General features: G+C 57.0%; 1 protein-coding gene across 3 annotated transcripts in view; it reads left to right on the top strand.

The window, feature by feature from the left end:
• Nucleotides 1-8,195: 8,195 nt before the first annotated feature.
• Nucleotides 8,196-25,950, top strand: part of KCNQ4 (potassium voltage-gated channel subfamily Q member 4) — a 95,741-nt gene continuing 77,986 nt past the window's right edge. The window contains exon 1 of one of the 3 annotated variants that reach the window (XM_089773499.1): nucleotides 8,196-8,605. Coding sequence is in view for 2 of the 3 variants with exons in the window: in XM_075909066.2 (XP_075765181.2) it covers nucleotides 9,147-9,445 (299 nt within the window). In the remaining variant the exon portion in view is untranslated. Of the gene's footprint in view, nucleotides 8,606-8,726; nucleotides 9,446-25,950 lie in introns of those variants that run through there. The other 2 variants (XM_075909066.2, XM_075909068.2) reach the window with 2 other exon arrangements.

The following is a 25,950-nucleotide window of genomic DNA, read 5'->3' as shown; positions in this document are numbered from 1 at the left end:
CCTTACAGCAGGTAGGGAAGCCCAGAATTGTGTCATTAACATAGGGACGACAGACAGCAAGAGTGCCTCCCTTCCATCCTTGCGGGGCGAGGTGGCTACGTCACAGGGCAGCAGCTGGAGGGAAGAACTAAACACTGGAGCGGGAGAGCTGCAGCGCTCGAATGAGTTTCTCGGGAATGACCACCCGCTGCTGAGCATGGAAGCGTCTCCTCCCCTGCACGTCTCCGTGCCCCATGGTGTTTGCACGACACATGGCAGAGGCCTGGTGGGAGAGGGCTGAGCCCGGTGGGACAAGAGAAATCTCCTCAAATGTGGGGGCTTCGACTCTGCCGCCCCTTTGTCCTCTGGTAGCCCCCACCCCACCTGCCCTGATTCCTCCTGGCCACTTCAGTCTGCACAGGAATCCTTTCATGTTGCATCAGAGGCCAGGGTAAGATCTGCCCCTAGACCAGGGGGGGACAATAAGTTTTGAGGGGGGGGAATCCAAGATTTTGGAAAGTGATCGAGGGCTGCAGTCTTCCATGATATTAATGGAGGAGATGCAGGGTCTGGGATGGAGGTTGAGTGCAGAAGGGAGCTTGAGGTAAGCCATTGGGGTGCAGGAGGGAGAGTGGAGTTTGGGAGGGAGTTGGGATGAAGCAGAAGGTTGTGACCTAGGGCAGGGGACTGGAGGGCAGGGGTTTGGGATGTGACCTAGGGTAGGAGGGGATTGTGATCTGGAGCAAGAGTTTGGAGTGCCAGATCTGGGAGGGGGCATGGGTGTAAGAAGGGGACAGAGGGTTTGGGTATGTTGATTGCGGGGAGCAGAGGGTTGGGGCAGGAAAGGGCTGGGGTGCCAGAGGCAGGTTGTGGCCAAGAGACTTACCTGCCAGCTGCCAAACTAGCCTGCCTGCTTGGCCATGTGCTTCATTGACTAACTGAGTGGAGGTGAGGGGGTGTGGCTCTTCTTGGCTGCCTGTTATTCCAACAAGCAGCTCCCATTAGCTGGTTTCTAGCCAGACACTGGCCAATGGGATTGGGCTGGGGGCAGGGTAGCTCCTGAAACTTCCTCCCTCCGCTCGGCTACGTCTACACTGCAGGCTTCTTGTGCAAGAACTGTTTTGAGGAAGAGTTCTTGTGCAAAAGGTCTTTCACAAGAGCATGTCCACACTGCCATGAGCTTTTATGGAAGAGATGAGCTTTTGCGCAAGAGTGTCCATGGCAGTGTGGACGCTCTCTTGCGCAAGAAAGCTCCGATGGCCATTTTAGCCATCGGGGTTTCTTGTGCAAGAAATTCCTGTTGCCTGTCTACACTGGCCTCTTGTGGAAGAGCTCTTGTGCAAGAGGACTTATTCCTCGTGGGGAGAGGAATAACTCTTCCGGAAGAAGCCCTGGGTTTTGACACTTTACTGTAAATTTACTTGAGCAAGAACACGCGTGCAGAGTAGACGCACAGCCGGTTTTGCGCAAAAAGCCTGCAGTGTAGACCTAGTCCCTCCAGTTTTAAAACAGAAATGGAGCCACATTTCTGCATGGTGCACGGGGATCTGGAGCAAGCAGGGCAGCCTGCCTGGGGCTCCCTGCTGCCTCCACGGGCCGGGTTCGGTGGCTTGGCGGGCTGCATCCGGCCCCGAGGGCCATATTATGCCCAGGCCTGCCCTAGACAAATCTCTCTTCCCCATAGAGAGGGAAGCAACTCCAAAGGCTCCTTTCTAACTCCTGTCCCACAGTGCAACCGCCAGCCAGCTGCTGCGTGGAGTCACTGCCCTGCCAACCAGGAATCAATGAGGGATGCAGCTGCCCAAAAGGGGAATATTGTGCGGGGATGTATGACCAGCTGTGGGGAAGGAAGACATGGATGGTGCTTTTCCTGCTCCGCTCAGCCCCTGGGTCCTGAGTCCTGTGTCCAAGTCTGGGCACGTTGGGGAGACTCCAGAGATGAGCCACAAAATTGCTCACAGCTTTAGAACACCGGACCAACAAAGGAAGGTTTAAAAAAACCTGGGCCCCTTGAGAATAGGGCTGTTCTAAAGAGGCTGGTGATCAGTTGTTCTCCATGTCCACCGAAGGTAGGACAAGAAGTCGAAGGAATAGGCTAGAGGTCTATAAAATTTCTTCTGGGGCAGAGAAAGAGGATAAGGAAAAGTTATTTACTTGTTCCAATAACACAAGAACTAAGGCAGTGGTCCCCAATGCGGTGCCCACGGGCGCCATGGCATTTATGTACGCCCACCGAGTGATCAGGGCCGGCCCAAGACATTCTTGTGACCCGGGCGCATGGCACATGCGCAGGCCCACCCTGGACATGCGGCGCATGCGCAGCCCTGCCCTGGACACATGGCGTATGCGCAGCCCTGCCCCCGGCTGCATGTCGCATGAGCAGCCCCGCCCCCAGGTGCCCGGCAGCCCTAAAAGGTTGGGGACCACTGAACTAGGGGGTCACCCAGTGAATAGGCAGCAGGTTTAAAACAAACCAAAGGAGGTATTACTTCACGCAGCACACAGTCAACCTGTGGAACTCCTCGCCAGAGGATGCTGGGAAGGCCAGGACTTTAACAGGGTTCCAAAAAGAACTAGATACATCTATGGAGCTTAGGTCCCTCGATGGCTGTTAGCCGGCATGGGTCGGAATGGTGTCCCTTGCTGCTGTTTGTCAGAAGCTGGAAAGGGGCAACAGGGGAGGGATCACTTGATGGTTCCCTGTTCTGTTCCCTCCCTCTGGGGCACCCGGCATTGGCCACTGTCGGCCGACAGGACACTGGGCTGGATGGATCGTTGGTCTGACCCAGTCTGGCCGTTCTGATGTTCTTAGGTTAAGTAACAGGCTTTATCTTCAGCAAGGCAGCTTTATGTTAACTAGTAGGAGACACTTTCGAACTCCGGGGCAGGCTTCCCAGGGAGGCGGTGGAATCCCCGTCGTGGGAGGTGTTATGAACAGGTTGGACAAACACCTGTCAGAGTTGGTCTGTTAACTAGGTCCTGCCTCAGCATAGGGCGGCTGGACTCCATGACCTCTCTAGGTCCCTTCCAGATTGCTCGGACTGTCTGAATACACGAGGAGACTAGCTGGTTTCCCATGAATTCTCCAGCCTACAGTAACTCTGCCCTGGGATTCACCTGCCCAGCTGCTAAATTACACCCGGCCCATTGGTTCCTCCCCAAACCTTGCATTTGCTTAGTTTGTCTTTACTACGTGGAAGATTGATGCTGCCATGATCCATCTTCCAGAGTTTGATTGAGTGGGTCTAGTTAAGACCTGCTAAATCAAACTCAGAGGGCACCCCCATCAGCCTGGTACTCCTGTCAGCCTCCCACTGTGGGGATGGCAGAGAAACTCCAATTAAAGTACATCAACTCCAGCTACGTAATTAACCCTAGCTGGAGTTATGTATCTTAGTTCAACCTTCCCCTGTAATGTAGACCTGGCCTTAAGAAGGGAGACCCACTTCCACCATGGTTATTAAATGCCTAAATGCCTTGATGGATCTGCCTTTCCTAGATGGGAAGAGATTCGTTCTGCTTCGCTTGCCGCGTTGCAGCTTTCCCGAGCGTGCAGGCAAATCCTTGGCAGAGAGAAGCAGTAGGTGGCAAACGTATTATCTGGTCATTTATTTATTGCACGTGTGTGCAAAGCACCCCACACATGCAGCGCCGCTCGTTGGGGCCGGGCGCTTGGGCCAGGCTCCTCGACCGCCATGATAAATAATTCACGAATGAGAGCCTTTAATTTTCACTGGCACTACTTCTCTTTCAGCAGCGTGGACCCTGGGGCACACTTGGGGGAAACTGGCTTTGAAAATAAAAGCCGCTGCTTTAACCCCTTGGAGAGGAAGTGTGGTTAGGGGAAGTGGGGATAAGCGAGGGCTGTGGCACGTAAAGTAAATGATTTAAAGGCGCGGTGCCTCAGTTTCCCCACCTCCATCAGTGCTCACACCTGCCTCTTCTGGTAAGCTGCGAGGCTTACCTCGTGCAGGCCCACAAGGTGATGGGTGGATGTTACGGTTCGAGGCAGCCTGGGAAATAAACCAATCAGAAATAAGCCAGGTGTGGCCAAGTGCTGGTTCTTGGGCAGGGACACCAGGCCCCAGCCCACCATGGCTCAGTCCTTTCCCTTGGAGTGGGTCTGAGTTCTGGAAGCACAAGCCACGGGCAGCCACGGGGCTGCGGGCTGCAAGCCGTGGCCCCTAGAAGCAGGGAGAGCCTCACCTTAGTATCCGGAGATCTCCGGGGCAGGGATTGTGAGGGGTTCCAACAGGAGCCAGGAAGGGGGGTGTCGTCTCTCTGCCCCCAAGGAGATGTCTACACTGCAGTAAGGCACCCGGCACGGCCACGGCTGGCCCAGCTGATTCGGGCTTGCAGGGTTCAGGCCGTGGGATGATGAAGTTGCAGCGTAGACACTGGAGCTGCGGCTCTCAAACCCAATAATGGGGGGAGGGGAGTCTCAGTGCCTGGCTTCCAGTCTGAGTCTCAACATCTCCCCTGCGAGCCCAAATCAACGGCAGCAGGCGCCCAGACTTGGTGCCGGCCGGGGTTGTATTGCAGTGTCGCTGTGCCCCCGTGCCTGGTGTGGCTTCCAGCCTTTGTCGCTTCCGTTGCTGCACACGCACACACCCCCCAGCCAACACAGGGCTTGCCAGAACGGACCAGATCTGGGGGATGTGTAGGCCAGTTTCCGTCCTCGGAGAGTGGTGCCCGCCCGCCGCCGCCATGGCAGGTGGGAGGAGATGAAGATAATCTGCTGCCCACAGATCGGTACCTGGTGTTTGCTGAGCCTGCCCTGCCTGGGGGCTCTGCCCACTGCATTTCCCTGGCTGGCTTTACAGCAGAGTCCACATTCTCCAAGATCCCTTCCTAGCAAGCTGCCGTCCTGTCTCCCAGCTCAGCCGTTCTCTGTCCCCATGGGTTCCCAGTTCCGCAAACGTTGTGTGATGCACTCAGACCCCCACGCTCCCTGCCTGACTTCCCCCAGCTGGCCCTCTGAGATGCTGACGTTGATGACAGACGTCTGGGATCACTGGCCGGTGATGCAAAGCCGTTGGGGTCAAGGAGCCAGTTTTCTTTGACTCCAGGCCACGTGTGGTTTCTCTCTGGGATCCAGAGAACAGGTTGCCCACAAGTGGAGCTTGACCAGAAGCACCAGCTTCTCTGTAAGTTAACCCCTGGTCCAGTGCGCGTATCTCCTCTGCTGGGCCTCACGCGGAGCTTGGACTCTTACAGCTCCCGGCCATAGGACACCATCCTTTTCAGCTGACGCTTTTAGTTCGGGAGGCCCCCAGTGTTGGCCACGTGTTTCTAAGCCTGGTCCTTCCACAAATTGATCTGAGGAAGTGGGTCTGGCCCACGAAAGCTCATCACCTGATAAACCATCTGGTTAGTCTTTAAAGTGCTACATAGTCCTGTCTTTTGTTTCAGCTACACCAGACTAACACGGCTGCATCGCTATTACTGGTCCTGACATGGGCTGTAATGGACAGGAGGAGTTCTGACCAGCACCCAGTGACTAAGGGGTTAAATTCAAGTAGCTAGCAAAGGTGTTGGCCAGGGGGCCCGGAGAACCAATCAAGATAGAGGGTTGAAATTTGAATTGGATAGAGATTGCTTGCCTGCTTTCTTTGTGTGGGAGAGAAAAACCAGGAGTTGAGAGACAGAATGATTTAAACCCAGACAGGACTACCATGCCTCCAAGGAATTTGGGGCATGGGAGTGGCCTGAACAAATTGACAATTGGAAGAAAGTGAAAGGAAAAGTGAATCCAGTCGTGTTCAGGGTAATTTTTCTTTATTTTGTGGTTTGGTTTGAACTGCTCTGTATGAATCTATACCTCCCCTCCCCATTTCCTATCGAGCACTGTCCCCAGAGACTTTACTCTCTGGCTGCATCTACATTGGCATGATTTTGCGCAAAAGCAGCTGCTTTTACGTAAAAACTTGCTGCCTGTCTCCACTGGTGGGGAGTTCTTGCACAAGAACACTGACGTTCTAATGTGTGAAATCAGCGCTTCTTGCGCAAGAACTACGATGCTCCTGCTCAGGAATAAGCCCTCTTGCTCACCTGTGCTTGCGCAAGAGGCCAGTGTAAACAGGCAACATGAATTTCTTGCGCAGGAAAGCTTGATGGTTAAAATGACCACCAGAGCTTTCTTGCACGAGTGAGCGTCTACACTGGCACGGATGCTCTTGTGCAAAAGCACAGGCCAGTGTAGACGCTCTCTTGCTTAAATACTTTAACACAAGAACTTTTGCGTTAACGAGTATTTGCGCTAGATCATGCCACAGTAGACGTAGCCTTAGTTTTCCTTAGTTGCTCTATAACATCTAGCAACCAAGTCTGCTTTCTCAAGTGTATCTTTTGTTTTGCAATTAAAAAATCACTTTTTTAAGGCGATGATTTGATTCTTGTATCCTAGGAGGTCTGTCTGTGTATCTGCAGGCCTCAGACTGGGAGGTCAGTTACTAGAGACTGCAGCTTGTTTTCCTCTTTTCTTTTTTCAAGCAAAAGAGCTTGGGGTACCCCTGGGGTGGGTTCAAGTGCTCACCCCTGGTTTTAGGACTAAAATCACTTGATGGTGGCAGCAATTTCCCAAAATCTGCATATTGTGATTCGGGGGGGGGGGATTTTTTTGGTAACCAGTGCCTGTAGAGGCAAGGTTTGGAAGTTCTCTTGCAGGCCCTCACCTTCTGCACTCCAAGTGCCAGAGTGGGGAACAGCCCTGACACGGGTGCTCAGTTGATTATGGGTCTCCCTTCACGTGGAGCTCAGATGTTCTACATGCTCCAAGTCCTTTCCAGCCAACCTTGGTCTCGTGGGGAGGTAGCTGCCGAGACAGGACTGAGATTTGCTTTCGGGGCCAGGTGGCGAAAGTGAGTGGGGTTCTGCCTGAATGTCACCTTTTTTGGAGAGCTTGAGGAGAAGCGCCAGATGGTGGCCAAAGCTTAAGGGCAGCCAAGCGCCTGCAGGTGGGAGCCAAAGAAATGGAGCCGAGGCGCCCCCCAGAACTCTGCATCACGGGTCACCGTGCGAGGGTGACAAACGTTCCGAGCTGCAAGCAGCCTGCAGCCTCTTCCATACTGCAGGGACCTGCTAGCGCTGGGTTTGCAAGGAGCTTTGCCCATCAGTCCCTCCCCTATTTGGAAGCAGATTCTGATGCACTCCAGGTGAACGCTGCCTGCTGGCATTAGAGGAATAAGCAAAACAGCGCCACGGATATAAAACAGAGTCCAGCACAACTGCCAGCCCAGAGCAGCCAGCTCTTCTTTGACAGCGGCCAGCATGTCCGAGGAAGATGCAAGAGACCGTTTGGGTCAGGGCCTACCAAAATCTCGGTCAGTTTCACCATCACAGAATTCTAAAACTGGTAAATTTCATGATTTCAGCGCTTTCCATCTGAAATGTCACCATGTTGTAGTCGTTGGGGGTCCTGACCCAAAAAGGAGGAGGGGGGGGGCGTGGTACGAAGGATATAAGGGACTGGTTGAGTAGTTGACTACTGGATAATCCTAAGCTTAGTCAAGTAGTGACTCAACTACCCAATATCTGCTTCTCCCCCACTTTGTGGCCTCTATCAGAGGCAGCAAGTGGAGGGAGTAGGAGCCCGTGCTGGGGGGGGAAGCCAGCTTAAAAGCCGGTTCCCCCCAGTACCATCTCCACAGGGGGACAGGGGAGGCAGAGGCACAGCGGGGAACTGGGTGAGCTCCGGGACAGCTTTTAAATTAGTAAGAGCCAAGGTGCAGTGTCTGGGACTCAGCTCGTCCCCAGTCCCCCACTGCGCCTCTGCCTGTTAGATGTAGGAACAGCCACGCAGCTCTTACTGCATTTAAAAGGCAGAGCCACGGTGAGGTTAGCTCTCCGGGCTGGGAGCTAACCCCACTGTGGCTCTGCGGTTCCCCCCCCCTTATCGACTAATCGAGTAGTTGATGGAAATTCCATCGACTACTTGATTCGTTTCTTAAGAGCACGTTAGCATCCTCAGATGGTACAGCTCTGCCCTGACTTGTGCACCGCTGCTGGCAGCATTGCATCAGAGCTGGGCGGCCTGCAGAGCTGGGCCCTGACTCAGCAGCCACCGCTTTCCAGCCACCAGCTCTGCAAGCAGCAGTACCGCCATAAAGGGGACATGGATATGGCCTTGCCACCCTTATTTCTGCCCGGCTGCTGGCAGGGAGCTGCCTTCAGAGCTGGGCGCCCTGCCAACATTACACCCACCGCTCTCCCGTTGCTCAGCCCTGAAGGCAGCCTAGCAATAACTGGGACCCTCCGAAAACAACCTTGCAACCTCCCCCCTGCAAATCCCTGCTGGGTCAGGACCCCCAATTTGAGAGCCGCGGGTCTGCCCTGTGAAGGCGGCACAGGACAGAGTAAAAGCCCACAAAAGGCCGGATTTCACCACCACTCATTTGACAGGGCCCTGAATGGGGTGGGGGCTCTAGTTAGAGACCAAGTACTGGGGCGGGGAGTTCCTTCCTGACCACAGGGGCTTGCGCCCTGAAGCATGAGGCCTGATAACCCTGCTCTGCTTTCCCTCCCCTCCAGGACCTGGCTGATCGGCCGCCGCAATGCCCGAGCAGCTCACAGCGGGTCGGCTAGAGGCTGCGAGACGCCGAGGGGGGACTCCTCCTTGACCGGGCAGGTGAGGGGAGCCGGGCAGATTCCAGCGGCCGGAGGCCCCACCCCGAAAGTCAGGCTGGGCTGAGGGCAGGGAGGGGCCGGGGAGGAGACAGGGCCCGGGGGGAGGAGAGGTGACCTGGGCGTGCGAGGAAAAGGCAGGTGGGGGCCGGGGCTGGGCGGCGGCGCGTTGACACTAAGCAGCTCCCCGGCGCGCAGTGTAAACTGCAACTCCTGGAAACTTCGGCGCCGCTCCAGGCTTCAGCGCAGGAGCCGCGGGACGCGGCCGCCCCCCCTCCCCGAGGCTGCTCCAGCTGCGAATGGGCTGAGGCCGCGGCTGCGGGCGTCCCGGGCTCCTCCTGCGGGCAGCGCGCAGGGGCCGGAGTCGGAGCAGCACTTGCAGCCCGGGCAGGGTGCGCGGGGCCGGAGCGCAGCAGCGAGCGCCCGGGAAGGGCCCCTGGAGGGAGCCGGGGGGCGCACGGAGAGCGCCCCGGGCTCGCCTGGAGCTCGGACCATGAGGGGCTGGCCCGCCCCGGAGCCCCCCTCCGTGCCGTGAGCGCCGCGCCATGGCCGGGCTGCCACCGCCGGCGCCCGGCGGGACCCTCTCCATGCTCTCGCCGCCACCGATCCCCGGCGAGCCCCGGCGGGTGGAGTTCGTCGCCCTGACGGCGGTGCAGATGGAGAGGAGTGAGCCGGCCGCGGGCAGCCCCCGGCGCCTGGGACTGCTGGGCACCCCGCTGCCCGTGCCGCCCGGCGGGGCAGCCGCCCGCTCCGCCGCGCACAAGCGCTACCGGCGCCTGCAGAACTCTCTGTACAACGTGCTGGAGCGACCCCGCGGCTGGGCGTTCATCTACCACGCCTTCATGTGAGTGCCCCGCGCCGGGCGCCCATCCCCGTCCCCTCCAGCCTGGCCCCCCGCCCGTCCCTGGCCGTCAGCCTTCCTGTGAGTGCCCTGGCTGCCCACCTCCATCTCGGCCCCAGTCACCCACCCATCTCCCTGCCGTCCAGCCCGGCCCCCGTCTCCCTGCCTTCCTATGAGTCCGCCGGGCCCCAGCCGCCCATCCCCATCCCCTCCAACCTGGCTCCTGGCCACCCGCCTTCCTGTGAGCCCGCGGAGCCCTTCCCAGTCCCCTCCAGCCTGGCCCCAGGACACCCTCCTTCTTGTGACTCTGGTGGGCCCCCACCCAAGCACCCATTCCCATCCCCCCAGCTTCTCCTCTGCCCCCTGCCATCGCCCAGCTATCCCCCGTCTGACACCCCTCCACCCACCTTCCTGTGGCCCCGTGTGACCCCTAGCTCAGCACAGTGTCCACCATGTAAGTGGGGGCCCAGCCGTACCCTTCAGAGATCCCCGGTCCCGTCTACAGAAGAGTGAGCCGGCCGCGGGCAGCCCCCAGCACCTGGGGCTGCTGGGCACGTTGCTGCCCAAGAACACTCCTGAGAATTCTAGGGCTCCCAGCCTCCATCTCCATCCTGACCCCTCGTCCCCCAAGGACCGGCCCACCAGGGTCATCCCCAGCAGGCCCCTCATCCCCGTTCACCAGGGGCCAAGCATCTGGGTAGCTGGACTGGCTCCAGTAAGGTCCCTACCCCACCACTCCCAAGCTCCTGTCTGAGTTCCCATCCCTATCCTGTCCCCCTGGGGGTCTCTCTAGTCCTTGGGTTCCTCTCCACTGCTTCCCACCTGTCCCCCCCTTGCCCACTTCCTTTCTCTCACAGCTGGTCCCTACTGGGGCCTCTTTCCAGACCTTCCTCTGTTCCTCTTCTCTTCCACCAATGCCACCCTAAACGTAAAGTCCTTTCCTGATCCAGTATCCACCAGCTTCTCATCCTAATCCCCTTCTGCGGTCACTTTCTTCCTCTCGCAGGGCCACATCTCTCATCAATCCCCTTTCCCCTTGCATCTCACTCCCCTCCAAAGAGCTCAGACCTTCCAGGAGAACCAGCTGGGGAAAGGGCCTCCCCCCCCTTCCCTGCCCCAGGCTCAATTCCTCATCCATAGGGATGGAAAGAATCCATCCCCCGCTTGCCTGCCGCTTCAAAACTCTTCCCGCGTTTGCACTAGTCCCCTTTGAATTCCATCCACTCCTTCCATATCCTGGTCCATGTTGTTCCTAGCCCAGGCTGGGTACCACAGCATTGACGAGTGGGTTAAGTTTTCCACTAACTTCTTATTTTGGGGGCAGGAGTCAGGTCGCAAACAACTTTTGCGGCTCTTTAAAAAAAGAAAAGCACTCCATCCAGGGTCGACTTTGCATGTGATCTCTCTCCGTGTGATGCTTTTTACAGTTTGAGGTGGTATCTCCTGCTTTGCGTGACAGCCAGTGTTAGAAAGCGGGTGTTTTGTTTGTTTGCTGTTAAATAACAATGCCAGTTGATTAGTGCCAAGTCTGGGGGTGAACCCAGACCATAAACAGCTGGATTTTGGGATCTGCCTTCTCTAGATTTCAACTGGGCCACAGCCGATGGCGTTGCTGTGATCATCTAGCATGATGGGAACCTTGGAAAATCCCTTTTCAGTATTGTGTCTGAAGGGGGTATTGGCTTTAGTTTAATTTGCCTGGGGAAGCAAAAGGTTTGTGTTCATCTCCCTTCCCTTCCGATTTTGTCCCCAGAGTTTTTACTGGACTGCTTGGAATTTAACATTTAAACCCCAAAGCAGCTCACACACATCATTCTAATCCAAGCCCCATCTGTGGGATACGCTGCCCTCCATGCCCACTGGGAGTCAAAACAGAAACCGCTTTGTCTGGCGACTTCTGTTTACGTCTCTGAAAATTCAAAGCAAGGTCCTGTCTGTCCCAGAAAGAACTCTCTCCCGCTCAGACAGGTAGCAGCAGGGAGCCTGGGTTTCATGGGGATGGGTGCTAGAAAAACATAGCTGTCCCTTCCCGGACCTCTGGTGAGTGAGCTACATGGTAGGTACGAGAGTCGGTTAATTTCATCAACCAGCTTGCCTGCTCGGGGACCAGCAGCGTCGTTTATCAAACAGCGCGTGAGAAGGGGCCGGCATGGAGCGTGCCTGCGCTGGGGAGAAGCGGAATGAAGAGGGATTGCGTTAAGAGAACCCCAGCTTGGCCCTGTTGGTGACATAATTGGTTTTGTATAGCATGCCAGGCGCTAACGAGCAGAGCGTTCCTTAGGGCAATTACTGCGGAACCAAAGGGGGACCAGTAACCTCACCAGCATCGGCCGGCGTTAATTTGGGGGGGAAATGGGGCTTTGCCACAGAAAAGAATCGCCTTGTATTTCTGCCTATTTAAATAGCTGGTGATTTGTGTGTGTGTGTGTGTGTGTGTGTGTGCGCGCGTGTGCGCGTGCTTGAAACAGTTGCAGTTGTGCTCGGAGTGAAGAGGAGGCCCATAAATCAAAGAGCAGGTGTTCTGCCTCCCAGAGGTGTGGGTTTTTTCCTCTTTTAAGTGGGTTATTTTAGCCGGTGCGCTCTGCCTGTAGTCGTACGAAGGCAGGGGAAGAAAAAGCAGGAGGCAAACTCGCTGCCCAGATCCTAGGCCGCTAGCCCCCTTGGCGGACGTGGGGGCGACCCCTTGGCGTCGGTAGAATGAATTAGGAACCGACATCTGCCCCATGAAAGCGGCTTTCTCTGGAGGTAACGCCCTTGGAATTACGCAGGTCGGGATCTGGGGCTAGCGCACCCATAAGGGCGACTCTGGCATTAGTCACGACAGTGCCTTACCCTGCTGCCTGGTGGAAGTCACCCCGTCTCCTTATTCCAGGCATAAAAAGGGCCCACAGAAGAGGCTGGCTAGGCGGGGACCTCTGTAGGCTAGTCAAGAGGAAATGCCCAGGAGAGGGACGGAGCAGAAGCCAAAGGGAGTTAGGCACCTAAGTGGGTTGGTGGGAAGATGGTTCCATCTGCTTGGGATTCACAACTCCTCCTGGAGTTACACCCCTTTCTCCCCAGCGGAGGCGGGGGCAGAAGGAGGAATCCCCCCTTGTGCCTTTTAGCTCAGCAGTTCAAACACTCGCTTGGGAAGCGGAGAGACCAAAGTCAAATCCGCACCGGGCCTCATATGGAGCAGGGACATGGCTATCCGGCCTTCCCCGTGGCCCTGGGGTAAGGAGCTCTGGGCAGGTCTCGCAAAGAGGAGCTGTTCTGCACTGCATAAAGCTACCAGATACTCGAGAGCGCTTCTCCGGCTGTGCGTCTGGCTCTCTGTGTGTCTGTCTGTTGAAGAAACCCCTCCATGCGGCCGTGCAAATGAGCTCCCAAAGCATGCCAAGGTTGGCTGAGACAGTGTGGGCTAGTGGGTAGCACAGTGGGGCTGGGGAGACCAGGGGTCTAGTCCTAGCCTGACCTGCTGTATGACCTGGAGTGAACTCTTGGCTCTCTTCCCCCTCCCTCTCTCGTATTTTATTTTGGGGTGGGGAATCTTTTGGGGGACGGTGAGGAGGGGCGCTGACTCACAGGAAAATCAGCTGGGGGCTTCACAAAAGTGAAAAGCCAAAAAAAAACCGAAGTCACTGCCGTGGCCCCCGACTGAGCGGAAAGACCCTCTCCACGTTCCCCTGGCACACCAGAGCCTAGGGGGCCTGAGCTAGTAGATTTTTGTGGGTCCCCCAGGTTCTAGGATGGGGTCAGAAATGAGGGGTTCAGGGTGTAGGAGAAATGGGCTTGGGGAGTGAGGCCTGGGAAGGAAGGAGGGTGCAGGGGTCTCGGGGGCCGGATCCAGGCAAGCCAGGGGCCGGATCCGGCCTCCAGGTCCGTATGTGCCCCACCCCTGTGGACAGGGACCATCTTGTGCTCTGTAGGGGAGGGTGAGCAGGGCAAAGGACAGTTGGCTGGGAGGGGGCAGCAGCCTTACTCCGCCCTTGGCGAATTGAAGCGACCCGGTCCTAGCAGCTGGGCCCAGCTCCCATCCTCCCTAGGGCTCTGCCCAGGTCTCTCGGCGGTTCCGCCAGAGGCAGGATGCGCGGAAGGTGCCGGGATCCTGTCTCCTCGCGGCTGTTCAGGGCCTCGAGAGAGAACCCTGCTGGGCGGTCTCCGGGGAGATGGTTCTGCCCCAGAGCGGTGTCAGCGTCCCCAGCTGCGGGTGGCCTGGTTCTGTTTCGTTTGCATCCTCCTTCCACTTGGCTCTGAACTGCCCCCGGTGTTTTCCTGGAGGGGGGGGGACGCAGAGGAAGCTCCCAAAGATGCGCTCTGTTCGGTGCCCTTTGCCTGGGCAGGGGACACGGTAGCTTGGCTTGCAGCGCCGTTAGCCCCCGCAGGAGGAGCGTTGAATGGCGCGAAGCTTTTCCCAGGCCCCCCGGGCATTTGACCCTCTGCCTCTCCTGGATCTTCGGAAGCAGGAATGTTTCTAGGCCGGGTTTGCTTGGTGCTTGGGCAGCGATCTGAACTCCCCATGGTCGCTTTTGGTTAATGGGAGCGTGGGCAGCAATTGGCAGAGCCCGGTGGGGGGGGGGACAATCGGCATCTGCGCCCGCATCTGCCAAAATGATCCGCGGTCCCCCACATCTGGGGATGGCTGTCTTCGGACTTGCCAGGCTCTAGCAATTGGGCTCTGGTTCAATGTTCCCTCTAATCGTTTCCAGCCACACGTGGATTTTTTTCCCCATCCACGTGTGGAATACATTTGGTTATGTGCACCAAGACATGCTTGCATGAGCACCTCCAGGAAAAACACAAACCTGGCTATGGGCACTCTGCTGATCAGCGGGGCGGCATGGAGGTTTCTGGCTAGAAGAGCCCTGGACACCACCGGTCCCGCTGCACCATGGCGCTCTCTGTTCTAGTTCTACCTCCAGAGCCTGGTCTCTTCTCTGTGCTGCGTGCAGGGTTCCCGTGAGCGTGGGAAAGGAGTTTAGCCCCCGAGGTGCAGCCAAGATGGGCGGTGGTGGCAAAGCAGAGGGGCTGGGTAGAGGAAGAGCTGAGCGATGGGGCATTCACGGAATGGAGCAGGGTGCGTGGTTGGAAGCCGCATGGCGGGGGGAGAGAGGAGGTATCCAGAGTCAAAAGAGTGGGGTCTGTCCATCCCCCACCCAAATATCTAAGGCCAGAAGTGTGAGGCTGAATGTCCAGGCTGCTGTCTACCTGCCTATGCACACATGTGTGTGAAGCATGTTACCCATGTTGTGTGTGTGCATCCATGGCTTTTAGCCCATGTGTTTAGATGTAGCTGCCAACCGGGATGTGACCGCCGTGCTCCACCGACTTAGAGTGGGGGAGCTCTACTGCAGCCGAATGGGTGATGGAATGTACCACTCAGGACGTGTTGCGGGGAGGCAGGACAGGGGTCGGATTGAAGTTAGCACGGTGAGCTGGCCGGATGGGTTTGTCACTTGATCACGGGGCATCTGCGGTCCCCAGGGGAGATCGGACAGGAGCCGGTCTCCGTCTGTGACTCTTCTTGGAGCGGCTGGCTGGCTTGTTGTGTTTCTTTGCTGGCTGTTGGTTTGGATGCAGATGTGGGGCTAGAAATAGAGCGTCTCCTGCGAGGAATCCCTGGCGGCAGCTGGGGCCTCCCGATGTGGCCGGGTTGGGAGTCGTGCATCGCACTGATATTTGCTTTGCTTCCCAAGAGTGATGAGGCTGGTGCACACACGCACCAGCCAAACGCTCCTCCCTCCCCTCCCACCCTCTTGCACTAAAAATAGCTCACGCCCCTCGTCCAGCACCTTGCTTTGCAGCACGACACCAGCTCCCCGTGACCTCCCTACCTGCTCCCCGTTCGGATCTTGACGTCTCAACGTACCCTACTCCTGCCACGTCCCATGCAGCATCCTAGAAGCCTTCAAACGGGAATCGGATCTGTTGGAAGAGGGACTGTGGTCTCCGTCTCTGCACCACTCCCAGCAGGCTTTGCTGGGGGACTCCTGTCCAGAGGGCATGGGGGTGAGGGAGGGTGTAGCAATCCATAAGGAAACTAACTCTCCCAGGATACCGAGTGCGAGGTTTGCCCTGGATCTCTGTGTACGTGCGAGGTCCCCTTGTACCTGCAACACCTGTGTCAACTGTATCTAGGTTCAATATTCCCTGTTGTTTTTCCCCATCCCAGTGTGGAATAAATTTTGTTCTGTGCACCAGGGCATGTGCGGATGTGCACCACGGGTAGAAACACAGGCTGTGGTGCTTTTGACTCTCTCCTGGGTGGCCACCCAAGCACACAGCTTCCGGGGAACGCTGTCTACAATCCCTATTGATGACTTTGTTGGTCTTCACCATGAGATTTATTGTTGCATCCCACACTTGGCCTAAAGACCTGGCGGTGGCAAAGGGTAACACACCCTGTCTTGGGAAGGAGTTCTGGGCAGCTGCCTGGCCTGTTTTGTTGTGGTTGTGTTTAGGGTTTTTTTGGCTGGTTTGTCTCTTAGGTGGCAAGTTCGTTGGGACAGGAACTGATTTCCCTAGGTGTGCGATGCGCCCCTAACCCCGACTGCGACCTGAAGGTGCAGCTGGAATGCAAACAACTAATAACTAGCAAACACAGCAGGATCCCACCTTTCTTCCCCAAGGGGATGGGGGAGGCAGTGGGAATAATCTTGAAGGCTGGGGATGCTCCTGTAGCATGGGCCGGATGTCTCCAATGCTCTGAATTATTATGAATCCTGTTGATTAAGGTCGTGTGGCCAGGCCAGCCAGGCGCAGGGCCACCCCAGTGCGAGCTGCTGCACAAAGACCGTTGTTGCCCGGTCTGACTGTCTACATCACGTCCCTCTTCGGGGATTGTTAGCGCAGGCCAGAGAGCTGCGTGCAGGGCATGGGGATTTCAGCGTTTCTTCTTCGGCCTGGTTTTGCTTGCTATGTCACAGCCCTGCGCTACCTGCCGAGTTCCTAGAGCGACTGCGAGAGAGGACCGGCAGGAGTACGTGAGTTTCCTTTTAACAAGTGACAGCGTTGGCCCTTCCCTCCTCCCCTTCCGCCCTCCAACATAAGCGCTGGTCTCTCGGTTGGTGGCACTCGTTCTATAAATACCATCGCCTCTTGGCGATCGATGCGGGAAGTTGACACGGCTTCACCCCAAAGCGGCAGCTCTCCATGCTACGGAGAGCGCTGGTGGGGCTGCCTTTTCGTGCAATTGCCTAATCGAAGTCGCCCGCAGAGGGACAATCCTAGAATGGCACTTAGAGAAACAGCAAAAGTTGTTCTGTGTCTTCCAGCTGGGAGCAGTCCTGAGGGCGGGGAGCTGGGGGCTAAATCGGATCTCTGCTCCCACTTCGGGGCTAGGCTCGGAATGTGGGTGTCCTGGATGGGTGCCGGTGATGGGCAGACCAGTTGCTGTCCCAGTCTGCCACAGGGTTGGGGTAACCCAGGCATCTCCAACGTGTGGTCCAATGGCTCATGTGGTGGCACTGAGAACATTCAGAGCAGTAGTTCCCAAACTTTTCAGCATCCTGCCCCCTTTTTGATTTTTGAGAAACCCTCATTCCCTCCCCCCCCCCCCATAGCAGCAAAACTTGTTGAGGAAACAAAGGGTGGGGGGGAACTGACCGGGGCCGAAAAACAAAAATAGCAGTGAAACTTAGGGGGGGAGTTTAACAGGGGGGCTGGGTCACCTCCCACCCCCTCTGGAATTTCTTCACGCCCCCTCTCAGGGGCGCACGCCCCCCAGTCTGGGAACCCATGACTTAGAGAGAGAATGCGTCTGCTCTACAGCCTTAGCTGAGAGCCAGCTGGTTTTCTAGTCCCGTGTTTCTCAACCAGTGGTACGGGTCCCCTCAGGGGCACGCGAGAGAAGTCTAGGGGGTTACATCAACACAACTGAAATTTGGAAAAAAACGGAAGTTTTGTTTTAAGTTTCACAGCGTTTTAAGATGTTTGTACGTTTTACGCCCAAAAATTTCATCGCCCGCCCGGCTACGATTATGTTTAAACACACGTGTTGCACCGGTAGAAAAAAATGTTGTGTCTGAAAACTGTAGGTCCCGGGGGGTACTTATTATTTTTTTAAAGGGATACTTTATAAAAAAAAGAGATTGAGAAACACTGCTCTAGTACACGCCCTGAGCTCCAGAGGCCGCAGGTTCGGTTCCGCCAGTCGGCCGTGCCCCTGGCACACGGTGCCCGGCTGTATCGAATACTTGTCGTATCGCAGCAGTTTGCTAGGGGTCGATGGGCTGGGAAATGAAGCATCAGAGCCTTCGTTTGGGGGTGAAGTGTGTCTGCAGGGGGTGGAAACTGGTGCCTTTCAGGGTGGAATCAACTTCAGATCTGCAGGACGTTACTGCAGCAAGCAGCGAAAGGAGACCTGCGTCTTACGGCTGGTATTTCCTTCTCTGCGCTGGCTGATCCCTTCTGCTTGGCTTGCCATAATCTCCCCATCATATTGGGGGAGATTTCCTGTCGAAAGAGCAGGGCAGGGGCACAGAAAGTGACTTGCCGGGGCTCGGCGGGAGAGCCGAGAGCCAGGCACCGCTTCGGAAATAGGATATTTCCGTGGAAATCGACCCGGTGACGTGCAATGCTTCCCTCTCTTAAAACCAGCTTGAAGATCCTCACGCCACGGGGTCACGGCTCACAGGTGGTGCCCACACTCGGCCCATCTGTCCTTGGGACAACCCCCCCCTCCAGTGCGGCAGCCCCTTTTCGGGGAGCCCACTGCTCTCCAGCGGCAGTGAGACGACCCCTTTTCAGGGAGCCACTCCAGTGCGGCGACCCTCTCTTGGGGGGCCCACTCTCCCCTGGGGGGTCTGCCCCTCTGCTTCCAGCCAGCACCTCACAGGGCCTTCAGCCGCCTGCCTCCGCTGTGAGTCCCCTCTGGACCCCCGGGGCCTCCCCTCCCAGAGGGAATAGTGCAGCCCTGTTCTCTAGACCACAGCAACTCTCAGCCAGCACAAAACAGGAGGGTTTATTGAGCTTTGAACGCAGCAATGGATCCCTCAGGCCAGTGGCCTGGGCCCTCAGCCCACACGTCCCGCTGAGTCCTGCCTGCTCTGCTCTCAGTCCCCCAAAAACCAGCCCCAGTCTCCCAGCAGAGCCTCCAATAACCCCAGCAACAGCCCCTCCCTGGCCATTGTCTTCTCCCCAGGTAAGAGGGTCGCCTGGGCCCCTCTCTTCTCCGCTTCCCTCCCCGTCCAATGTTCTCCCCTCCTGGGACCAGCTGGGCCGGTCGCTGGGGTCTCCCCTCTGCCGCCCAGTGTCTGTTGTCTGGCCAGAACCGGCCGTGTCCTCTGAGCAGGGCCGGGGTCACCAGGGTACCCGTCACCGGGGCTCCAGCTCTGGGCCGTTCTCTGAAACAACAAACTCCCCACCCGTGTCACATTAAACCAGTAACATCTGGGTACTGAGTCGGGCTGCCACGTGTCCAGATTTGAACCGGACAGTCCAGTATTTGAGCTTTCTGTTCAGGAAACAAATTGAGAAAATGACCAGTATTTTCTAAGTAAGATGTTCATGCAGCCCCCCTTTGAACTCCTAAAAGTCCCCACTTCCTCACACATGGCTCAAATAGTCGTCTCTAAATGGGGTCTTGTAAATGGGGGCAAAATCCCTTCGTTTCCCCTCTGGGGCAAGGATGGTGGCTTGTTAGATGCCTGTACAGCGCCTAGCACAGCTGGCCCCGATCTTTGTGGGAGCTGTTTCTATGGATTCAGGCCACATCTAAGCACCCCAGTGTGGACTAGCACCCTGCGTTCGAGGTGCTGTACCACCCCAGTGCCCCTAAAAGAACTTCCCCTCTTGAATACACCATGGCAGCCCTTGGTCATAAGAACCAGACTCGAAATGCATTTCGAGGGTGCGGGAAAAACCTCCTGTAACTTTTCCGTCCCCGCGGCATCTCTCTGCAGCAGCTGCCACTGCGTTTCCTGAGCCGTGTCCAAATTACCTGTAACGGCATGGTATTGTTGAATCCCGAACAGCTGGAGGCAGGGATCTTGGGAGACTTCTGTTTTCCTGCAAGCTTTCCAGTGCTGTCTTTGCAATCTCCAGTGGTTTAGCCAAGTTGCCCTTCTCCACCCCCACCCACCCACACTCTTGCACACCCACCACCTCTGGGCATGTCCCAGAGTGGAACCTTTGTACAGCTGACCACTTCCCATAGTGCTGCTCTGGAAGAACACAGCTCCCACTAGCTTATCCTCATGGTTATGAAACTGCCGGCCGCTGAAAACTTGGGCTCAGCAGAATTTGCTTTCCTAGAGGAGTGTTTCATTAAAAGAGCAATTTGACCAGGAGCAAATTACAGAAGACTGAACCAATAACAATAACCAACTCCTTACATTTATAATTCTACACCCCCCCACACACACACGCAGCTGCCGCCTGCAGGCCTGTTCGCTTTGCTTCCCTTGTTAGCGTTGATTGGATGCATTTTACCTGCAGCCTTTCTTGTTAAAATCTCACCTGTGTGTCCAGAGTTCGGGGAGAAGAAAAATGGGAACCGACTGGGGTTGTTTGTACATCTCTTAACCAAAGCCTGATGCCCCAGAGAGCCTGTCCCCGTGAGTGTGTAGCCAGGAAGGCTTTTGAGAGTCATTCAGCTTCGAAAAAAGAAACGGAGAACATACAATAGAGCATTTCTCGCTTCCTCAGCGGGCGGTCCAGCTTCCCTCTAATCTTTTCCACCCACACGTGGGCTTTTTTCCCCCATCCATGTGCAGAATAAATGTCGGTGTGCGCCAAGGAATACGCACCACTGGTAGAAACAAACAAACAAAAAACCGAACTGTGGGCGCTCGGCTCGTTAGCGGGCCGGTATTGGAATCTTTCCTGAGTGGCCGCCCCAGCACACAGCTGGGCAAGGTCCAGGCTGGTGGCATCCTCCAAGCCACGAGCCCAGAGTTCTGAAGCGGATTCCTGACACTGCCTTCCTGCGAGGCCTTGGGCATCTCACGTAACGGTTCTGTGCCTCAGTTTCCCCATCTCAAATACTGACCTGAGGGGGAAATAGTTGCATTCACCCTGGGTGGAGCCAGGCAATTTTTCACATCTGGCCCCAATCCAGTAGGGGTTCACCCCTGGAGCGGGGGAAGGCTGGGGGGTGGCTTACCCAAAATGAGGCCACCTGGAAGATGCTCCAAATCAGCCACCTACCTCCTTGATTATTCCCATCCATGGTGCAGCTGCTAAGGTTGCATGCTCCTTGTACTACCACTGCCCCAAACACCAGATGAGCTTTCCAGCCGTGGGGAGAGGGGCTCCACGTTTGGGTCCCCCCATGGCAGAAGCTGCGTGGTTCTTTGCAGATGAAGCCAGCTCGCAATGAGCGAAAGGTTCTTCTCGGCTTTCCTGAAGTGAACTTTGACCTCTGCAGCGCCTTGCACTGAACGAAGAACGGTCTTGCCTGAAGGCGGCAATTCCAGCCTGGCTGGGCATGACCCAGCCCCAGCCCCCTGGGAAACTCCCTTCCGTGGCAGTGGGCGAGGTGTCTGGGTAGCCCCACGCAGCTGCTGGGCCCGGGGGCTGCCTGGTCTCTTGGCCCTATCCTTAGTCTAGCCTGGGCATTACCGCCTGCCAGCTGGGAGTGGGGGGAGTCCATAGGGCTAGCAGGCTGCACGGGAGCAGGCCACTTGGGTGAACACGATGGGGATGAAACCAGGCAGGCTTCGATGTGAAGAGTTTCGGATCCCTCCCAGCAAACTGTAGCGCTGGCCGGGACCCAGGCTGCTGACAGCTGATATTTTCTGGTGCCTCTTTTTATTATTTTTCCCTTTGCCTCCTGTTACTACAGAGACTTACGCAGAGCAGGAGCGGATTTCTCAGCCCCAGCCGTGCTCGTTCCCCTGCAAGTGACGCAGCAGGGGCGGAATCAGCCCCCGAGCGGGGTGGGATGTGGGAAGGACCCGTGCCGGTACCCCTGGGCGGGGGATGGTCCGTGTGAGCTGGTTTGGGAGATGGAGGGGCGTCAGCACCCTTTTCTCCAAAGAGAAGTCTGGCAGGGGACTGGACTTGATGACCTCTCGAGGTCCCTTCCAGTCCTAGTGTTCTATGAGGAAGCGGGGACCAGGCAGCCTGATGGGAGAATTTGCAAACGCAAACCAGCCGCTGGTGAAGGAAAATCAGAGAGAGGCGGGCCGGGGTGAGCCCCCCTTTGTGGGGCAAGGTTTCAGGCTGCTTTCTTAGGCTGCGTCCGACCTGATTGCCCTCCTCTCCCCACGTGCTAGAGCCCAAAGGGGATGCCCGGTGGAAGGGACGTAAAATCCCGTTTCATGAGTTAACTGGTTAAATGTAACATTTAACTGGTCAACCACTTAAACAAGGGCGGGTGGAGGAGTTGCTTCAGCCCATGCCAGTTAACTGTAATGGGTTAGCGTCCCCCATTAAGACAGATGGTTACCGGTTAACCATTCCCATCCCTCTCCGTAGGAACCCCTGAGTTCTGCCTGGCTCTGAGTTGGAGCCGTCAATCTTTCCGCGGCACACGCCGGGCTGAAGTTCACCCCAGAGACTCGGTTTGTCTCCGTCGACGAGAGAAGGGACAAAGCCAGACCTGGCCCCTCTACTCGGGGCGACCTGGGGCTGCAGACTCTGGCCTTGCGGGTACCCCGGGCGTGTCTGACCGCACCGTCCCTGGGGGCTGGGCCGAAGGAGTCCAAACGCTTTCGCGGAGCCGGTTGGCCTCTGAGGGGCTTCTGTGCCCCCTGGGGCTGAGTCTGGAATCTGAAGCAACCCCCCAAAGCAGGCCGCGTCCGCGTGGCTCCGGGAGCAGCCGTGCTGGTTCTCTTCCAAGACCTGGAGCAAGGGCATGTCTGTGTGTCTCCCCCCCCCCCCCCACCTCCATGCGCCGTCTGCATGTTGCTTCCCCTCCGGCTCCACTGTGGTGGTGCAGGACGTTGGCACACAGGCCAGCTCTCGCTCCGCTCGCGGCTGCTGGGCCGTGCCGAGAGAGCTCTCTTAACCGAGAGCCGGCGATTAAACTTGCATAAGCTCCAGCGGCCCTCCGACCATCACTTAAGGCAAGGACGCAGCGGCTCCGCTTAACCAGTCCAAGGCTTTCCCCTGGGTAGCAACATCATAGTTTATTTAAGGGGACCGGGGCTGGCCCCCTCAGGGTCATTATCCCCTCGTTTTTAATTCTGATCTGGGGGAAGGGGGATGTAAGCGGGGGGGGGGGGGGAGCAGGTGGTTTGCCAGCCACATCCAAGTCTTGTCTTGCTAGCGCTCATGGACACACTCACCCTGCGGCACTTCCTTTAAGACTGTGCAGGACCTTGCTTGCCTTCTGCCCGACGCTCTCCAAGCACGGCGCCGGCGCAAACAAATCCAGACCATCTCTGTACTATGGGGGCACCCCCCTGTCATTAATGTGTCAGCTTCCTGCGCAGCAGTGCTGTTATCCCTATTTGTCAGAGAAGGGAAACTGAGGCACCTGGTTCCTCAAGTTGGGGTGAGTTGCCCAAGGTTGTGTGGGAAGTCAGTGGCAAAGGAGTGGCGTGAACACCGGTCTGCTATGTCCTAGCGTCGTGACCTAACTGTTGGGCCCTTTTCCTCTGGGTTAAGGCGCCATACCTCTGCGAGCACTGTCCCTAAGAAACTGAGGAACAGAGTTTGGAGGTGCTCAGTGATTGGGGTCCCCCACCTTGATTTCCGATGAGAAGCCTGTGGCCACTAGTGCCCCACAGGCCAGAGCCCCAGCCTCCTCCGCAGGAGCAGAGCTGGTGGTTTTACACATCACAGGGAGTGAATTCTCCCTGCCCCGGAGCCTGGCTCTATGATGGATGGGCCGAGGGGCGCGAGCGTGCTGAAAGTCAGCCTGTGCGATGAAATATTTATTGGTTCCCCCGCCCAATTGAGTTCCTGCACCCACTCTCTGCCCGCCACTGCCAGGGTGTAGGGAGTGGTGGGTGGGCACCGTGGGTTTGTGCCGTGCCACTGATGGCTCAGATGGGAAGGGCAGACGGAGGGCAGGGTGGCGATGAGTCTCCCCAGGAGATGACTAGTCTCAGCAGGGCATGTAGCAGCGAGCAGGAGTTCCCACGACGGCAGGGCATGGCCGATACGCCCTCTCTAGTGTCAGAGGCTGCATGCAGCTGAGCCCAGGGCAGGTGCTGTGCTCAGTGCATCAGCCCCACACCTTTTGTGGTCACTTACAGCAGCGCAGGGAGGCCGTGAAATGCTGCTAGGTGGGGGTAGAGAGAGGCTGACTGACTTGCCGAGCCCCAGGTGAGGTGTGTGGGAGGGGGGAGCTCCCAGAAGGGGTGTGGTCTCAGGTGGAAGGGGCGGGTCTGGGGACAGCCAGATCTGAGCACTCTCCAGACAGCCGCCCCCACCCCAGCCAGCCCGTAGCGCTGCCTGCACCAGGCCACCAGATCTCTGGAGGTGATTTAAAAGGCCCCCAGGGCTCTCCCTCAGCCCCTTTTGAAGCACTGAGCCCTAGGGCAACGGCCCCCTTTGCCCACCTCTGTTGGCCCTCCCGCAGCTCGGCCAGAATGCTGCACTTTGTCGAGGTGACACACGGAGCCCAGCAAGGAAAACCAGGCCGCTTGCTTCTTGCTCTTTAAAAAGGAGATGTTGTTCCTGTTTGCCAACTCCTGGACTTAGGACTGCGGGGCTCCGACACTGTGAGTCATCCCAGGACCTTGGTCAAGTCACTTAATGCGGGGTCATCCTTATCTGTATAATGAGGCTGAGCTGCTCAGGTGGTTGCAGGGAGGTGAGCCTGATGTTTGTAAAGAACTCTGATGTCCAGGGTGGGAGCAGCCCTGTGCAGCCACGTTCTCGAGCACCAGGGGGCTGAGGAGCTGTACAGCTGGCTCTTTGGAGCGGCGGCTGGTGTGGGGCTTCATGAGCCAAAGGGCATGTTGATTTGCTGGCTGTGCTGGCAGCCCCTCACCCTGGCTCGCTCCGCGGCTCCTTCCCGCCTGCTTCTGTTTCTGGAGAAGAACCTGGAATGTCGCAGCTCGCGGCTGGCGCCTGGGTCCTGTTGCATCATCTGGCGGGATCTGCCCGCGTAGGCTTGTTGCCACCCCCTGGCGCTCTAGTGTCTCTGCAACGCGCCACCAGCCCCCGCTGGCCCAAAGGGGTGTTTTAAAAAGCACTCAGGGTCTGCTCCCGGAATACTTGTCAGTTCCCATTGACCTAACTGGCTCCGGCACTGGCCAGGCAGTTTTCCCAGGTTACGTCTACACTGCAGGCTTCTTGCGCAAGAACGGCCGTTCTTGGGTAAAAACTTTCAGAGTGTCTATACTGCACGCGTGTTCTTGCACAAGAAAATGTACAGTCAATCGGAACAAAGGACTTCTTGCACAAGAGTTCTTCCTCTCCCCACGAGGAATAAGCCCTCTTGTGCAAGAGGGCAGTGTGGACGGGCAACAGAGGTTTCTTGTGCAAGAAACCCCTCCGGCTAAAATGGCCATCAGAGCTTTCTTGCACAAGAGAGTGTCCACGCCGCCATGGACGCTCTTGCACAAAAGTACATCTCTTGCACAAAAGTACATCTCGTGCACAAGAAGCCTGCACTGTAGACGTAGCCCTAAGGCATATTTAAAAGAGGAATATTCAGCCACGTGTGGTTTCCATGCAGGGATGTAACCAGTGGCCCGGCTGGGCTGGAGCAGCCCCTGCTCAGTGCAGGTGGGAGGGACCGCTGCAGCCTGGCCAGGCTCCGCTGCCTGCAGGATCCTGGTTACGCGGTTAACCCGATAAATGTACCGTTATGGTTAACCGATTAAACGGGATTTGACATCCCTGTGTCCATGTGCCGGGGCGGGTTCCTTGCAGAGCACCGTGCGTGGTGGGGACGTGAAGAAACTCTCGCCTGGGGGCAGATGCAGCCCAGCAAATCCACACAGCGGTAGGCAGCCTTTCCAAGAAGTTTTTAAGACGAAGTTGAACCTTGCCCTAGAAGGGGAGGAGCGGGACTCGACTTCTCCAGGTCCCTTCCCACCAGGAGGCGGATTTGTCTGGCGGTGTGAGCGGCAGAGACGCCTCCCCGCACCAAGCCCCACAATCCATGGGGTTGCCCCTTCTATCCGGCAGCAGGGCGATCAGAGACGTGTCAGTTTCACTTCCAGGGACTTGCACCCTCCGTGAGTTTCAAACACGTTTTGAAACAAGCACAGCTGTGGTTTTTCTCTTGGAGTCTCTGGTCTGAATGAACCCAAAGTCAAACCGTAGCCCCTCGCCCTCCGTCTCTCCCTTTTTTAAACCCAGTTTCTATCCAAGCCCACAGATCGGGGCACCTGTCTCTCTCTGGAGCGGCCGGGGTTTGCACGCCCGGCAGCCAAACGGGCCCCAGATTTCAGCTTGATGTCAATCACTCTGCCTAACTCCAGCATTTTGGCCATGAGAATAGGGGGGTGGCAGCTTCCCCAGACTCCCATCCACACCAGCCGGCCGGAGGCAGGTTGTGGTTTGCTGACACTGTCTCGTGGCAGGTCAGTAGACTTAGAAAGGGGTGGGCTGAAATCCCCTGCCGATCCCATGGCCATGATGCACTGAGCGCGTTATTCCCTCTCTGAGCCATCCCTGTGCTT

The sequence above is a fragment of the Pelodiscus sinensis genome, chromosome 26, assembly GCF_052426305.1.
Source record: "Pelodiscus sinensis isolate ZL-2025 chromosome 26, ASM5242630v1, whole genome shotgun sequence".
NCBI classification, from domain to species: Eukaryota; Metazoa; Chordata; order Testudines; family Trionychidae; genus Pelodiscus; species Pelodiscus sinensis.
Note: the sequence above shows the minus strand (reverse complement) of the source record. Positions and strands in the feature narration are given on the sequence as shown.